General features: G+C 44.5%; 2 protein-coding genes across 4 annotated transcripts; one reads left to right on the forward strand and one right to left on the reverse strand.

Annotated features, from left to right (window-relative positions):
- Nucleotides 1–688: 688 nt before the first annotated feature.
- Nucleotides 689–2,179, reverse strand: LOC147239939 (interferon a3-like). The gene is made up of 5 exons (XM_086196378.1): nt 2,045–2,179; nt 1,876–1,953; nt 1,316–1,465; nt 1,130–1,204; nt 689–778 (listed from the first exon to the last, which is right to left on the reverse strand). Exons 1-5 carry the CDS (start codon nt 2,177–2,179, stop codon nt 689–691), a joined length of 528 nt encoding a protein of 175 aa, XP_086052504.1.
- A 2,257-nt stretch (nt 2,180–4,436) lies between these two features.
- On the forward strand, nt 4,437–16,222 carry plekhm1 (pleckstrin homology and RUN domain containing M1). 3 transcript variants are annotated; one of them, XM_086195816.1, is made up of 12 exons: nt 4,437–4,642; nt 5,446–5,555; nt 7,560–7,801; nt 8,097–8,753; nt 8,890–9,352; nt 9,758–9,905; nt 10,924–11,895; nt 12,037–12,182; nt 12,385–12,578; nt 12,655–12,718; nt 12,800–12,957; nt 13,918–16,222. In XM_086195816.1, the coding sequence occupies exons 2-12, from the start codon at nt 5,502–5,504 to the stop codon at nt 14,024–14,026; spliced, it is 3,207 nt and encodes a 1,068-aa protein (XP_086051942.1). In that variant the 5' UTR covers nt 4,437–4,642; nt 5,446–5,501; the 3' UTR covers nt 14,027–16,222. The 3 variants fall into 3 exon arrangements, with proteins under 3 accessions (XP_086051942.1, XP_086051941.1, XP_086051943.1); XM_086195815.1 differs by having other exon boundaries at nt 5,466–5,555; XM_086195817.1 differs by having other exon boundaries at nt 4,467–4,578; nt 5,466–5,555.
- Nucleotides 16,223–16,556: the final 334 nt, after the last annotated feature.

Here is a 16,556-nt window from a genome sequence, read left to right on the forward strand (position 1 = left end):
CATCAATAAGATGAGGCAAAATAAAAAAAATAAAAAAAATAATGCTGGCTGGGAAGGGGGGTGTTCGTTAAGGTATTAAAAGTTCAATGGTGACTTAAAAAAACAACAACAATAAATCATGAAACACTGCTTAAAAAGACGGATAACAAGAGTGAAATTCATGTTGAAGAGAAAAAAATGAATAATCAAGGGGAATAAAATAAATGATCATGGTAGTAAATAAAAGAAGTAACAAGATTATAAATCTGCTGATGAAACGGTACAGAAATGATTCATTTGTAGGATTCTTCTCTCAGATTACGAACAAAAGCGTGTTCTGCTCATGAGAAACGTTGATTACATATAAATAAGCTTTGGGCCTTCTGTTACAGGTCCATGCTCGAAAAAGTAAAAGTGGGGCGAAGTACACGATGAGTGTTTAGTGTTTTCAGTCAAGGCACGAGCGTCTTTGCTCACTTGGAACGTTGTAAAGTTCACGTTCATGTTAAATTGTTCAAGTCATCTTGCACCCACAGCATCATAGCACACATCGCCAGCTGGTTCTCCTACGATCACAAAAAGAAAAACAAACACATTTCCATTTTCCAGGATTTTTTTTTTATTCTCATATTATCATGACGAAAAATAAATACAGAAATAAATAAACTGCATCATAGCAGATGAACTAGCGCATCAGGGAGGAGGGGCATCAGTGGACGCCGTGGATCAGCTGCTTGGCTCTGAACAGATGGAGCTTGACCTCCCTCCTGATCAGCTCCCAGGCGTCGGCGCTGTAACCCTGCACACACCAGCACATCATTCAACCACACATGACATGAAAGCAGAATCCCGTTGCCGCGTCGATACTCCAGCCCCTGGTGTTGACATCGTTCTCTCACGTATCCTGATAAAAACGCACCGTGGACCCTGGACGCCACGGCAGCTCTACGAGTTTCCACTCACGTGCGACAACGGGATTTTAAATAGCTTGAATGTTCCTGTTATTAGATTACACCAAGTGGTATTTTCAGCTCACTTTTGAGAAAACCGTTTCGAGTATCACGTTATATATCACATGGTATCGCAGGAATCCTGTTGTGATACGCATGTTTCGGGTCATGACCCTGGTCGATGAAGGACCCGGACTCACCATTTGCTGCAGGATGTTGCGTGAGAGCCTCTTGAAATACACGTGCAGCATGTTGTTGGTCCTGGGGCTCCCGAGCTAGAAAAAAGAAAAATAATACACAGGTTAATGCTGCCTCGCCCTCGAAAGCATGGAGTGAAACTGGACCATCAGAAGAGGGAGGATGAAAAACCCGAGCTCAACACTCACACAGGAGCGAAGAGCATCCGCCTGCTTGTCTATGATGCTGAGGAAGTGATCCGAGGAGGTCTCCTTCCAAGAGGCCCAAGTCTGATCCTCCAGGAACAGGTCGGACACCCCCTCCAGAATCTGGACCACGAACCACAGACGCTCCTCATCCTGGAGAGAAAAGAGAGAGAGAGAGAGAGAGAGAGAGAGAGAGAGAGATTCATGTCTGCTGCTTCCTCTCTCCAGAGCCCTGAGAGGCCAGACAGAGAAGAGCGAGGCCGCCAGCTGCAGCCCCGCCTTCCGCAGTCTAGTTATCTAGAGGCAACAACTTCTAACCTGTTCCCTCGACTTCTGTCGAGCTTACAGAATGTAGCAGGTTATGCAGAGGCTATGGGTCTGAACTCTCTTCCCTGAATTTACTTCTTTGAATTTATTGAACGCATCATATCTTAAGGCGTAAAATAACTCAATTAAAGGAGCAAGTTTTATGTCACCACCTACAAATATTTTTGTTGAATTCATTTCTACATACACAAATATATATATATATATTTTCGGAAAGGGAAATATTTAAGACTTACAGATGCCGTGGACGCCTGCGAGTACAGCATATTAGGGAACGCCACCTCCGCAGCAACAGTGGAGGGATTATTGTAAACCTGCATCGCGCACAAAACACGTTATTAGAATAAAATTACAAAAAAAGTGAAAAAATACATGCAATTAAAGGAGAAAGGGACACACCCTTACCATCTGGTCGAGTATTTTAATCGATTCTGCGTTGTACTGGGTGAATTTCTGCTCCTCGATCCACCTGCAGCCCAGAGGAGAGCCTGCGACCATCAGGCCGAGGTGCAGGACCGCAACGCAAATGTGACCGAGCATTTTGACGCTGTAAATCGTGAGTTTGGTTCGGTTGCAGAGAGAAAGTTTGGTTCGTTGTGTGAGAGGAGCAAAGCAGGGCCGCCTGTTTTATTGAGGACGTATCATTCACTTTCATATCTAAGGGGAAACTCTCCGTTAATAAGCTCAAACTCAGAAGGAAATTTCGGATTGAACTGAGTGTCAGCGAAATGATTTTTTTTTTTGTATTTTCCAAACGGTGGCGGGGGGAACACGAAAACCAAACCCCAAACATATCGGTGGATGGCCTGGGACTGGAACTCAGCACCGTGCAGGTCAGGCGAAAGCCACAAACAGCCCCACCGCACCCGTCGCTGGGCTGATGATACATTTTCTTTATGGGTAGTTATGACATTTTAGCAAACGCCACATGGCTCATCAACATTGTAAGAGATACCGTGTAAAAGCCTTTAACAAACCCAACTAAAGGTTTCATATCACGAATGCAAGAATGGCAGAAATAGAGAGAACTGTTGTGTTGTCATGATTTTAAAAAAGCAGAATATATATCCAGCTATCAGCTGTTGCTGGGTGAAAACTGGGTTTCATAAAATTCATTTTTAATACCTTTTATTATTCACTTCGAGCTTATATAAGTGGCAGTTTCGTGTTTTTTAAAATTTAGATAAAATGGAATAAAATCAAATTAAAAATAACTATAAAAATATTCCGTTTTCTCATGGAAGCCTTCGCGTCTCCAGGTCTATGTCATGGACTGGCAAATGTAACTTAGATTTGTTAATAGTCACCGTCAGTATTTACTCGTATCGCTTATCAATCAGTAATAAACTACCGGTTATCAGTGGAAAGCGCCTCAGGAAGGAAAACGAAACCTGACGCGCGTCAATCAACCGCGCAAGCCGCGCTCCAGCATCGTCACCCCACGGATGAGCTGATGATATTAATTATGATTTCACCTCTTAATGCAACACGCATGTACGGTTCGTTTTCCGTACATGACGGCGTGTTTACAGGTGTGTCACCCGAGACTCGTAGCCGGCTAATAAACCTCCACATTTGAAAGAATTTCTAATTTAATAACTGTTTGATTTTGTTGTTGTTGTTGGTTTTTTTTTTTACTCTTTTTAATGAAGCAATTATGGCTGCAATATATTGATCTGTACTGGTTTATTTTCAGAGCATTTGGGAACATAGCTGCCTCATAATCGTGATAATCCTGACAAAATCTGAGATTTTCGACATATTATTATTACTACTACTACTACTACTAGTAGTACTAGTAGTAGTAGTAGTAGTAATTGTAGCAGCAGGAGTACTCGTGTGATCATTGCTCAGTACAGGGCATCATCTCTAGACTTGTTACCATCATCATCATCATCATCGTCATCATCATCATCATCATCATCATCATCATCATCGTCATCATCATCATCATCATCATCATCATCATCAGACCCGAAAATAAAATCAGAGTGCTATCGACATTGTTCAACAATCAACTGGACAAAAAGACACACCTCTTATTTTTCCGTTTCCCTGGCATCTTTATTTCTTGTTGATGCAAATCTCCTCTGTGTTTTGTTAGGAGCTTCCATGTTGTGTGGACCCCCCCCCCCCCCCCCCATACTTGCATGGACAATAACATACACCTCTTCTTTTTTCTTTCGTTTTTTCCATCGTTGATATCCATACGTTATTTATATATTTGTTTGTTTGTTTGTCACCGTAGCTTCCATGCCATGCGACTCCGGGTCTCCAAGTCAATGTCAGACAACATCTGTAGTCTGGTTAATGAGGTACACATCTTGTATGTGGAGTCCACCTGACATCTCCATTTTACCATCCATATTTTTATTGCAAAATTAATCTATACTTTGTTTCAAACCATCCTTCGTCTTATTCAAGCGTGTTGACAGCCTTCCTGGTGAAGCAATCATCGGACAGGAGAGGCCAGAGAACATTGAGTTCTAAGGGTGAGACGGTGAAGCAACAAGTCAGCACGCCCATAAACTCTTCGGAAGGTTTTCAAAACTGTGATGCCTTTGAGGATACTCGTCAACGCGTGATATCAATCGTTACCAAAAATTTCACTAATAAAAATTAATCGATGTGAATGTCTATGTTGTTACTTTGTGTCTTAATATACATATGACAGATCTAAGTTGTCTGTTACTCCATTGTTTCTCACCAGGAACACTAAAGACGCACCGTTATGTCTTAGAACGGCTCTTAACCGATATTGTCCCACTGTTCCTGAAGGCATCGTTGGTCTATTCTAGTTCCCATGATGCCTCAGCTGAGTAGTGAGCTGCCTCTCTCGCCTCTCGAGTAAACAAACCGTATTTAATGCGGTTTTTGTTTGTTCTCGGCGCTATGGGCGAGGTGGTGGAGAGAGACTGAACGAACCGAATAGTTTTAAGGTACATGATTAAGTTTACTGGCATTTGTTTGGAGGATACCCGGATGTCTGTAGATGTTTTAATGGTAAGTTGACCCCTTGTGGTAAGGAAGCTAACGTTAGCTGTAGCTAGTTAAGTAATGCTAGCTTTATAATGCCGCATTCAGGCGATGTGACAGCTCTTGTTTTAATGTTTTATTTCAGCTAAGTAGCTTCCAGGGCTTGTTTTTTTTCGTTGTTGTAAAATAGCGATGTCTTCATCTTTCCTGTCGAGCTCGATCGCTCAAGTATTATACGCCCAAGTCCGAGGCTAATGACACTAATCGCTTACAGGTAATTTATGATTGATAGCAGACATTAGAAAAGACGAAGTTAAGTTCAAAGCACGGTGTTACGTCGTTCAAACTGCCCCAAACCTTGTAAATCAAATGCCCGTTTACATGGGTAACCTGCCAGCTTTCAGCTAAATGTTTGCACGGATCAAAGCTATCAGATTTGATCATATCATTGAATCTTAATGGGTTTTTATTGCATCCTTAGTTGCCCTCACAGTTCTACTTGATTGAGGAAGTTTGCATTTGTAGCCGCTTCCTGGCAGACATGTCTTTAATCATTGCCTCACATGACTCCCTGACAAAGTGGCTACTCACTAAAACTTCCAAACTGTGCAATTGCAGATATGTCACAGTGTGCAGTCTCATGATTGGAAATGCATGTAATGATAACTCTGCTGTAAAATTCTAGCATGGGGAAATGAGGAAGAGAAGAGGGGAAAAAAGTTTCCTTATCACATGCTTTGCCTTTCTGCCAACCAGATCTGCAAAATGTCATTTCAAACGGAAAGCATGAAAGTAGCTGGGCGAGCAGGTTTGCATAACCAAAGGAATAGCTGTTGTTTGTGTGTTGCAGAGAGCCTTGTGGGAGTAGACCTTCCCAGGAGGGGACATGCTAGCCACACAAATGCCAGACACGCCACAAGAGGCTAAAGATGTCAAACAGGTAAAATCACAAGCTATTCCCGCTGTGGTTTTGTTTTCTCTTGTAGTGGGTTTGGGAGACTTGCTTTGCTGGCTCTTTTGTAGGGATTTATGATACATAAGCTTTCATATTGGTGGCAGGTCATTTTTTTAATATAAAGATCTGAAGAGCAAAACTGGTCCCATATGAAGAACAGATGATTATTTTTTGTTTTGCTGCGTGTGTACAGTGGATATGTTTACGTGGACTGCAATGCAATATTCACATTAGGACAATATTCCATGTAAACAGCATTATCTAATAACCTTTAGGTCAGAGTTTGCAATAATCCGATGAAGACGTGAAGGAATCCGATCTTAGTCAGATTACAGGAGTGTATTACAGACGTGTATCCAACTGACGTGCACTGTGAATAATCGCAGCATTTTGTGACGCGTCCGGCTGTGAGACTGCTTTGTGATGGAGGCGTAGCGAGTGTCGCAAACACAGCTCGAAGCATAATTTTCTGGTTATTATTGGCATGAAAACACTCAAAAGTTACCCGTCACAACATGAAAGAACGGTTTAAAGCTGTGTTGTTTAACACAAGAGGTGTAATGTGTGTCTTCAGTCATTATTCAGACTTTGCTCTGTAGCATGTGCTCAGGGATATGAATGGAATATTTCCTAAGAACCAGAGGTCAGAAGTATCGTTACTGCTATTCATGCAGCATAGACACTGTTTGTTTGTCAATGTTCCAAGTTTGGTTCTTGAGAATATAGTCAGGACGTGTTTTTAAAAATCTCTTATTGTGCATTTGTTAGAGGTGAGGTGAAACAGACCTCAACTGTTGTGAAAATCGGCCAGTTTGATCATAAACCTTATCAGGAAGTCTCAGTTTATCATTCAGAGTTCTTTCACAGATGTAAAATGAGTTTAACTTAGATGCACTGAAGTTATACAGCCAAGTTACACACCTTTTAACATGTTGAGAGGAAACCATGAGATAAATACGATTCAAGGGCTTCCCAAATGTTTTTGATTAAAAGAAAAACATCACTTTTTCATACCATAGAAACTTGTGGCTTATGGCCATAAAAGCAATATCAGTCATTGGTAGCCAAAAATTTTGCTTTTCGTGCTCCGGTTGCGAGATTTCATGTGTTTCTTAATGTTGTTCCTGCTCTCAGAAGAGTTCAGCGTGATATCTCCCACAACTGAATTGCCTGCTTTTGTGTGTTTTATTTTTAGTGTCTTTGTGATAAGATTAACAGATAATCTAATGCTGTCAGAGAGACGAGAGGAGACACGGAATCAAAGCGAGCATTCATCATGTTAGTGGGAGGGTGAGGACAGAGCCTCGGAGACGAGTGTAGATTGCCGAACTTCTGCTGGGTGTGACTACAATCCATTACTGTTGTTTGAGTGTATTTTATGAGGAACTTGGTATCATTGATTTGCATGCAGCATTTATGTACTGCTGACTTTTGAACATGCGCAGCTAGAAAAGCTGGAAATGCTTGGTCCCGCAGGTTTTTTTTCTGAGCTGTCCAACTCAGTCGAAGGGTGCTTCAGTTCTCTGTGAGGGCAAAATGTGGAACAGCGCTTCATCAAGTGTTGTTGTTCAAAAATGAAGACATGCTGGTTGCATGATTCTTTACTTCCCTGTCAGCTGACAGTAGGTGACCGTAGGTAATCTAATTGCAGTGTTTCATGACCACGTGGCCAGTGACCCTGCACTATCTGTTCCTTATCGTTGACTTGGAATGTAGAAAATGAGCACACCACTGTTGATGAAGGTGAATTTCTTCTGTGTGTAGCTTTGTCAGATTACAAGTCAGAGGGATCACTTCTTCTGTTGTCACCCAAAAAAGGAGAAATAATAACAGAAGTTATGTTTATACAGCACTTTTTGAGCTTAGGCACAAAGTGCTTTGCAGCTTTAAGATATGCATAGAATAAATGACAGCAACAGTTTGCTGAAGACCTCCACCTCTCCCTCCCCCAAAAGCCGCAATGATGAAGTGTGTCCCTCTCCCATGCAGATCAAAGAGAGGTTGGCACAGTCGCTCAAAGCCCTGCAGAAGCGATACGTAACATCAGACGCGGTGGTCACCAGTGAAGATGGCGACGCTAACCTCCTCTGTTGTGCCCTGGAGGCTATATTCATCCACGGTATCAAGAGCAAGTACATCCGTGCGGAGTCTGGGGGTCGCATCAGGAAGGGAGACAGGGGCCCCTTCCCTCAGCCTTTCTTTTGGAGCCTCCTGAAGACCGTAACTCACCGGTAAGTCAAATCAGAGCCAGGTTCCTGATCTGAGAAGGGTTATGGAAGAAGCTTTATGGGAATTTGGCTTTTTTTTCCACAATTTTTCATTTTTTGATGAGAATTAGTCGGAGTTTAGGAGCAATTTTTGGGACATGGATTATCAGTGCAATATCAGTTTCCTTAGCTTAGATGTGATATTGCTATTTGCCTAATAAAGGGTTAAAAACTGGAATGACAGGGAATAATGAGTGGATATAAACACAGAAGTGATAGAAGTTCATCCCAAGTGTCACAACCTCTGTTGAATCCGCAGTGATGTGATCACAGAGCTGGAGAAGATCAGTTTTGTAAGCACGGATGTGGGTCGCTGCCGAGCATGGCTGCGGCTGGCCCTCAACCACGGCCTACTGGAGTGCTACCTGGTTTCCCTGTTTCGGGAGAACTCCAAGCTGCGATCTCACTATCAGCCCAGCGCCTTGCTCCTGAACACAGAGGAGCGAGAGGTCCTGCTTAGCTACCTCCAGGGTCTGGCCTCACTAACATTCAACCTGTCCTACAAGTCAGCTGTCCTCAACGAATGGACCACCACCCCCCTGGCTCTGGCTGGACTCTGCCCCTTGTCCCAGGTAGACACTCTTGACCTGTCCATCAATGGTGCAGACCATCCCAGCTCCAAGCCTACGTATAAAGAATCATGGGATACAGTGTCTCAGTCATCGGGCTCATCAGATACACAAGATCTGCAGAGAGGCTGCCCGGTGTTGATGAGAGGTTCAGGCGTCTTACAAGGGGGTAGGACTGCACTCAACTCATCTAATTTGAGTCTGGACACCACCGGCTCATCTCAGCTGTCCTCCAGCCTGAGCTCTGATAGCCTCCTACAGGGGCAGGACCCCCGCAGCCCGACAGCAGAACAGTGGTCTTCCTGTGACCTGGACATGCCCTCGAATACCAAGAGGCCTCAGAAAGAGTAAGTTGTACATATTTCACACATAAACACATAACTGATGTGAATAAATCTCATAAACGTATTTGATGTTTCAGGAAAAACAATAATTCCTCCCTCCATAGAAAAGTACACTATGTGTGATGACTTGTCTTTTCAGTTCGCCAACTGAGTTCCGTGAGAGCGGTCACTGCAGTCAGGACTCCATGCGAGAAGACTCCTTCATCTCCAGCACGGGTCCTGATCAGTCCTCCGAGTCAGCCATTTTGAGTGGCTCTGACAGCGAGGCTCACGGTCCTGCTACACCATCCCAAGACCTCCCTGACCCGCCCCTCAACCTTGTACCTTCTGATACAGAACCATTGCTGGTGTCCAATGACCCACCTGTCTGTTACGAGAACCATCACCCTCCCTCTGAGGGCTCCAGTAGTACCAGTTCTGAGTTACACTCGGACCCCGACATAAACACTACAGTTGTGGAACATGTGGAGGCTGACCAGGAAGTAAAGACAACGTGTGTTCAGGAAGAGAAGCAAGCAGAATGTTTGGACACAAGTAGATTAGAGCCTTCTCGTCACACTACGAGCATCCTGAGCAGGAAATCCTCCTCAGATTCGCTAATGGTAAGTGTCTAATAATTCTGTAATCAAATATTAGTTTTCTGTACTTGTGCTTGCTTGTGGTCCGAGAAGTCCAAAAATCAGTTCCATATGAAGGCCATAAGTCTGTGTCTCACACAAAGCATTTCTTAGATTGAACTGCTGGACACATAAACCCAGAAACAACAAAAGGTGACGAGGGAAATGCCATCTCTGCCCTGGATGCTGAGGCTTGTTCACGTGATCCCACAGAGGAAGTGACAAATGGTCTCGCTTTGGAACCTGGAATCTTGTCAGAATGGAAAATGTTGGTGTGGAAGTTGGTTTAAGGCTGTAATTTTTTCCCCCCCAAGCCACTCAAAGGGTGTCACTGTTTTAAAACTAGTGTGTCTACTGGAATAAGGGTGAATCTTGTTCTTCACATTGCAGCATTCAAGCTCCTGGATCTCTGAGGACGATATCTACAAGCCTCACCTGGAGGAGGTGTCAGATCAGGATGAGCTGCCTCCTCCTGCTCTCACAGTTGAGCCCAAAGTTTCTCCATCACCTCCCAGCGTTGTACATCGCAGACAAATAGGTATGAATGCATATGTCCCTCTGCAGAGGAGACTAGAGGATTGCATGGTGGGGTCTCCCTGACTGATCACTGTCAGGGGCGGCAGGAATTACGCTGAAAAGTCCTGTCAGTCAGCCACGGACTTCAGATCGGCCGCAGCCCTGGGGACGTTGCTGGCCACAAACCAAACAGTGACGATGTCACAGCAGGTGTTTTCCATCAGCTGTCAAGTAGAAAACACCCCACCCGCTGGCAAAGAGTACACATTTCGCGTAATGAATATTTGATGTGTTTCGAGACGTCACCTGAAGGAGTCAGACGGGCTTATTAAGAGTTAGAAAGTGAATGTGTGAAACCCTGAATGAAAGGGAGTGAAAAGTGCATGACTACGGGACGTCTTTGCCTCCACAGTTCCCTCAAGTGTTTTTGCAGCTTAGTGGACTAAAACTGAAGGGTAAAAAAAGACAAAACAATAAAAAAAAAACAATCTGCCAGTTTTGTGACTGTTAAAGTGATTAAAAACAAATATGAACAGAAATATTTAGGGCTTTATTTTTTAACTTTTTTTTTTTTTAACTTCTGATAGCCCACTGTAACACGGTTTCCTTTTATTTAGATTTTATGTTGCGGCTGCGCTGTGGGTCTGTCTGGATAACAAATGCATTGGATAGTAAATCTCAGAAATTATTGCAATGAAATATAATGTCTTTTTAAGAGTATTTTAAGGCATGCGTAAGGATGATATCATGATGCAGTTACACTTTAAAATAGCAGATGCCTTCCACAGAATTTGGAACCAGAATCATAAGATGAACTTAGGTGACTTTCCTATGTAAATAAACACAAATGAGCCATACAAGCAGAAAGATGAGCTTGTGCTTGTTGTGCAGGAAGTCGATGTTGTAACTGTAGCGACAGGCCTCGGCTTCACTCGTACGTTCACCTGTTAACCAGCTGTTAGCGACTTGAATACGATCATTTGAGGTGATAATGATGACGTATGCTGACTCTTCCCTTGTCATCATCTGCGGTTCGTCAGGGCTGTCAAACCCGTTCCGCGGCTTGCTGAAGCTTGGCCACCTGGAGCGACGAGGTGCAATGGGAATGTGGCGTGACAACTACTGTGAGCTGTCACCTTTCGAGTTCCGCCTTTATCTCAACGCAGAGGAGAGGACGTGCTGTGACAACTGCTCCTTGGTGCGATGCGAGGACGCTCGCATCACCTCAGCTGACGGCCGCTTTGAGCTGGTCTTTCCTGGGAAGCGGCTCTACCTCCGGGCGGCCAACCGTGGTGAAGCGGAGGACTGGGTGGACCGGATAGCAGAGGCCGTCAACAAATGCCGGCCAGCGCCTCGTATTGATGAGCAGTGGGAGGTGCTGCAACTCACAAGTGAGAACGGTGAAGATACATCCTCATCCTCCGCTCCCTGCAGCCCTGAGCGAGGCGGAGCATCTTCTGACACCAGGACGTGTGGAGGAAAGGAAACACCTCCCCCTGTACAGGAATTCAACTGGACTCGAGCTGAAGATTTGGAGACGGACGCCATCAAAGAAGCTGTTCTGTATTTTTCCACGGACCCTGAGGCTCGGAATTGGGTACCTCTGGTCTTCTCCCTCTCCTTGGAAGCCTTGAAAGGCTTCCGGGTACAAGAGGGAAGAAAGCTGCTGCGACTAACCCACCCCATCGAGGAAATCCGAGATGTGGTTCCTGACGTCTCTATGGGAGGACCGGCCTTTTTTAAACTCTTGACTGTAAGGGAGACCCTCAGATTGAGGGCAGAGAACCCAGATGAGGCCCGGTCCTGGAGGGCTCTGATCCGCGGCGCTCTGGACTCCTACCTGGAGAGTGGGGAAGAAGTGGGCTCTGATCAGCGGGTCGTAGGCAAGGGGGTGAGTGGAAACCTCCACAGACTGGTTCAGTACAGACTGAAAGAAGATGGGGCGCTGCTAGCCCACCTATGTACTGTTCCATCAGAGAGGGGCCTGGACATGCAGAACTTCAGATGTGCAGGTAGATAACACTGACTTACGTTAACTTCCAAACAATAAAATGATGGCTGGGACCTTTCAGTTTCAGCTTTCTCATGTTTTGAGATGGAGAGGAGGGAGAAGAGTTGTAGTTCAGAAGCTGAGATTTGTGTCCTACGTGCAGGCTGTCCTCAGCAGATCGGCCCGTCTCGTGGGAGAGCCAGGCTGTGTGAGTTCTCCGGCCAGTACTACTGTGACTCCTGTCACAATGGTGACACAACAGTCATCCCTTCCCGCATGGTGCACAACTGGGACCTGAAACAACGAGAGGTGGGCCAGCCCACAGACAAACACATCACTTCTGGATGTACAGTGTGTTAGGGAGGTAGATTTGTGGTGGTACTGTATTTGGGGACAGGAAAAGTGTCATGTAGCACATCTGATCATTCCTCTTCACTCTGATTACACATGAAAGTCAACACACACACACACACACGCACACATACAAACAAGATCGTACGTGTCTGTGCAGGTGTCCAAGAAGTCCCTGTGGCTGCTGGCTCAGGTGGAGCAAGAGCCTTTGCTCAACCTGGAGAATTTGAACCCTGACCTGGTTGCACATTCCGAGTCCATGGCTCAGGTCCACAGCCTGCGCCAGAGGCTGCGCTTGCTGGGCGACTACCTGCTCACCTGCCGCAGCGGAGCCTGCAAGAAACTGCAGGAAAGGTGAGCCGTCCTGTTGTGGTGTAAACAAGCCACATTTCCGAGTCCACTTCCCTCAGCATGTGATTTCTGTTCTCAGAATGGAGCAGCGAACGTACCTGTTGGAGTCGAGTCACCTGTACAGTGTCATGGACCTGCGACAGGTATCCCGCTGAGAGGGTTTCAAGATTACATCAGTAATTGCGATCTCGGAAAATCCTAACGTGAGAGTTTGTTGTCTCCAGATAGCAGAGGACCAGTATGCAGCGTACCTGCACGCGCTGCTGCAGTACGCCTCCAACCACGTCTTCAACTGTGATCTGTGCACTCAGCGTGGCTTCATCTGCCAGATATGCCACTCCAATGACATCATCTTCCCCTTCCAGTTCGACAGCACCACCAGGTAAGCTACCCAGAGCCATCTCACCTCAGGCGTCCTTACACCTCAGTCCCGTTAGGGTTTCGACCCCAAAATACTTTGGTCTGACTCCATCTCAGAGAACAAAAAACGGTGGTTCATCTTGTTTTTAATCAAGCAAATGCATTCTGATTATTAATGTGCCCACCACTTTCTTTTCTTTTTCTGCATATAGTCGATGTAAACTGAATAGACAGAAGCCTACACAAGCCCTCATTTTTCTTGGGACTGTTAGGGGCGGGCCTAGCAATGGGCTTGTTGTCGTGTGATGGAGTTGCACCATCACTGCAGCTGTTGAGTAATGAAGTTCCCTATCAGCTGCCGATTCTTTCAAAAGAATCCGGGGTTCGCCTCTTCTTTTCCAGCAGCTGATCTCAACTACGTTCTCAAAAAGACTGTTAACAAATGTTTCATTGCTGGGGATGGGACTTTTTTTTTTTTTTCCAGCTGACAGGTCAGATCTCCTGCCTTGAAGTGAATAAAAGATTTCTGATGTTTTGTTTCTGGTTTGAGTGAAGTTTCAGTCATGAAAACACGATGCGTCATCAGGGAAACTCAGATCAGCACGGTTCTCCTGCACACTGTCACGTTGTTCCTCCAATCCAGACTCCCCTTGGAAAATCAGTGATTTTTTTTTTACCGGAGTTTCTGTCTGCTAAGACTTGACTCTTACTCTGGACCAGATTCTCATCTTCCAGGGAAAGGGTTTGCCCTGCCGTTGATATTCAGGTCCTGCGGCGCGGGCAGCAAAGCACACCTGGTCCCAGCAGCTAATCTGAGCAGCAAGGACACCGCACTTGTTTGCTGGCAGCTTCATGTTTGGTCGATGCCGCAGCATAAGAAGCACTACCGAAAACTGTAGATGAGTGTTTGATATCCAGGAAGTGGAAATGTGAGAAACTGGCCGCTTGACCTTAAACAGCTGTGTTTTTCTCCGTGACCCAGGTGTAAAGACTGTAAAGCCGTGTTTCATCTGGCGTGCAAGGAAGTGGGACGTTCCTGTCCACGCTGTCTACGAATGAAGAAATATCTAGAGAGGGACCTGCAGGACTGAAGGAATCCTGCGGAGCGGGTCTCATGATCCCAGGAGGCGATGAAACAACCGCCGATGAAAAGGAAACTAACAATATTGTACATGAAGTAACCTAAAGTGCAATTATGAGTGCAATTAGCCTGAACTAAAACCTAAAGAGGACGGCGTCGGAGCCTCCAATTTGTAGGTGAATCTAATTTATTGACGCGATGTATCCATCTATTACTGACCAGTGACTTGAATACTTCTATGAGCTCTGATGCGTCTACGCCACGGCAACGACAGAAGGCCCCGACTACGACGATGGGTGCTGCCAATAAGCCTCTCGTGGGTTCTGACTGGTGTCGAGCACAGCGTTCTCAACCGCCATTTTTACCTGCAGGAAATCCTGCGTCTGTCTTATGTGTAGAAACGAAGTGGCATATGAAAAGATGAGGTTGAGTACTGTACATGCAACAATAGTGAGAATAGCACTTGAAATGTTCAAATGAAGTGATTTTGATTGTGCCTTACACTATTTTCCTCCTTTGCGTGTCCTACAGGGCCAAAAAGCATTGCAAAAGCTGTTTATTATGTATGAATATTTAATTGCCGTTAGCATCGGGACATGTGGTGTTGCTGCATTCTGGTTTTAAAGATAAAACCACTAAGAAGACTTTGTGGAATGTGTTGTTGTTGTTGTTTTTTTTTACTAGTTTAAGCATACATGCAGTTTTAAGCTATTAATGTTGCAGGGGGGAAACGTTTATCATTGTCGCTTGGATTCAGAATTCACAGACGAGCCAAAATATTCCAACCCTTGGTTACGCGTTTGCTGTGCAGTGTAACGCAACAGCCTCTTCAGTCCACGTGTTTCAGCTGCTGATTTATACGTTGGGATTTTGGAGGATGGGATTTGTGGTGCTGTGGAACTTTCCTGGGAGGCGTTCCAGATATATTATCAAAATAAGAGAAAAAAAACCCAAAACCAGAACACTTCTCGCTCGCAGGCCTTCGCTAACCAGCTGATCAGATTCTGTATGCGGTGGAGACGATCGGGAAATTTAATTTGAATTTTCTGCCTGAAAAGTGTTTCTTTGGAACTTTTTAGTGTCACTTTGAAGTTGAGCTGTGAGCTACTTGATAAAAAATGTCATTTCTTGCGATGAAACCTTTTGGGGAAACGGTGTCATTTCTCACCCTGTTTTTTTTTGTTTGTTTGGTTTTTTTTTTAGATTTATAACAAGAATCCTACTTGTGAAGTCACATTCACCCTTGTCTTTGTGAATGTTTGTGCCAAATTAAAAAAAACAGACAAAAACAAAACCCCTCCAGGCGCTCCTGGGATATTGGGTTACTGTGAGTGGGATGGATGTGGCTTTCATATGACATGACCTTTGACCCTCAGAATTGTCTCAGTTCACACTTTGGTCCAAGTGGACGTTCGTGCCAAAATTCAAAGGGACGCCCTTGAGGCGCTCCGGAGTTGTGCAAATGAGAATAAGACATACGAACAGCCAGAAAATAAAACCAGTACATCCCAGTTAAACAGCACCACAAACAGAAAAAAACAAAGCCGTAATGATCTTGAGATCTCTCTCTGTGGTTCTAACGATGGTGAAGCCGTAATGATCTTGAGATCTCTCTCTGTGGTTCTAACGATGGTGAAGCCGTAATGATCTTGAGATCTCTCTCTGTGGTTCTAACGATGGTGAAGCCGTAATGATCTTGAGATCTCTCTCTGTGGTTCTAACGATGGTGTGAAGCCGTAATGATCTTGAGATCTCTCTCTGTGGTTCTAACGATGGTGAGCTGAAGCATAACGGGCTCAACGAAGATGTCAGGAGACCTCACTGGATTAAACAGGGATGCTGAAATCAAAATATAATTTTGCACATTTGCACTCAGCAGTGACTGTTACATTTCAGCTGCAGCATTGCCCCCCCACCCCACACTTAAAAAACCCCCACCCTGCTCTGCTGACACTCCATTCTGCTCCTCTTGAATTCTCGTCTTTGACGCAGTTCCAGACAAATATGCAGATTGTTTGTTTGTTTTTTCCAGCAAAATAAATCAGCACAGAACAAGTTATGAAGATTCAAGTCTGTTTCAAATATGCGGAACGTGTCACATTCAAGCGGCCGTACTGTTATTCCTTGTTTGTATTTTTTTTTTTAATTGTCATCTCATTTATTGAGTACGATGTATAAATCATTCAATAAATATCAGAGTGTTATATTTTGCTGGTAGGAGTCATTTTTAATCTTTGCACATCAGGAGTTTTATTCTTTCCATTTAGCGTGGCTGGTGGTGGAAAAGCTCCGTCCGTGGAAAAACGGTGGCAAATCTGATCATTGAAGCAAAATTATACTATTTAAGTATCATAAAAAACAAGGGTTAGATGAGGGCAGGTATTAAAAGGTAGGATTGAAGATTAATTCAAAATTAAAGAATGAAAGATGACAATAGAATATATAGAAAAAAAAATAATGACTTTTTTTAACCACTTGAGCAGCAGCTAATCAGGTTGTCCTGAAGTGACCTGGTGTCAGGAGATAAACGCGTTTAAATA

The sequence above is a fragment of the Aulostomus chinensis genome, chromosome 23 (assembly GCF_037954235.1).
Source record: "Aulostomus chinensis isolate RoL2024-O1b breed Wild chromosome 23, RoL_Achi_v1.0, whole genome shotgun sequence".
In the NCBI taxonomy this organism is placed as follows: Eukaryota; Metazoa; Chordata; class Actinopteri; order Syngnathiformes; family Aulostomidae; genus Aulostomus; species Aulostomus chinensis.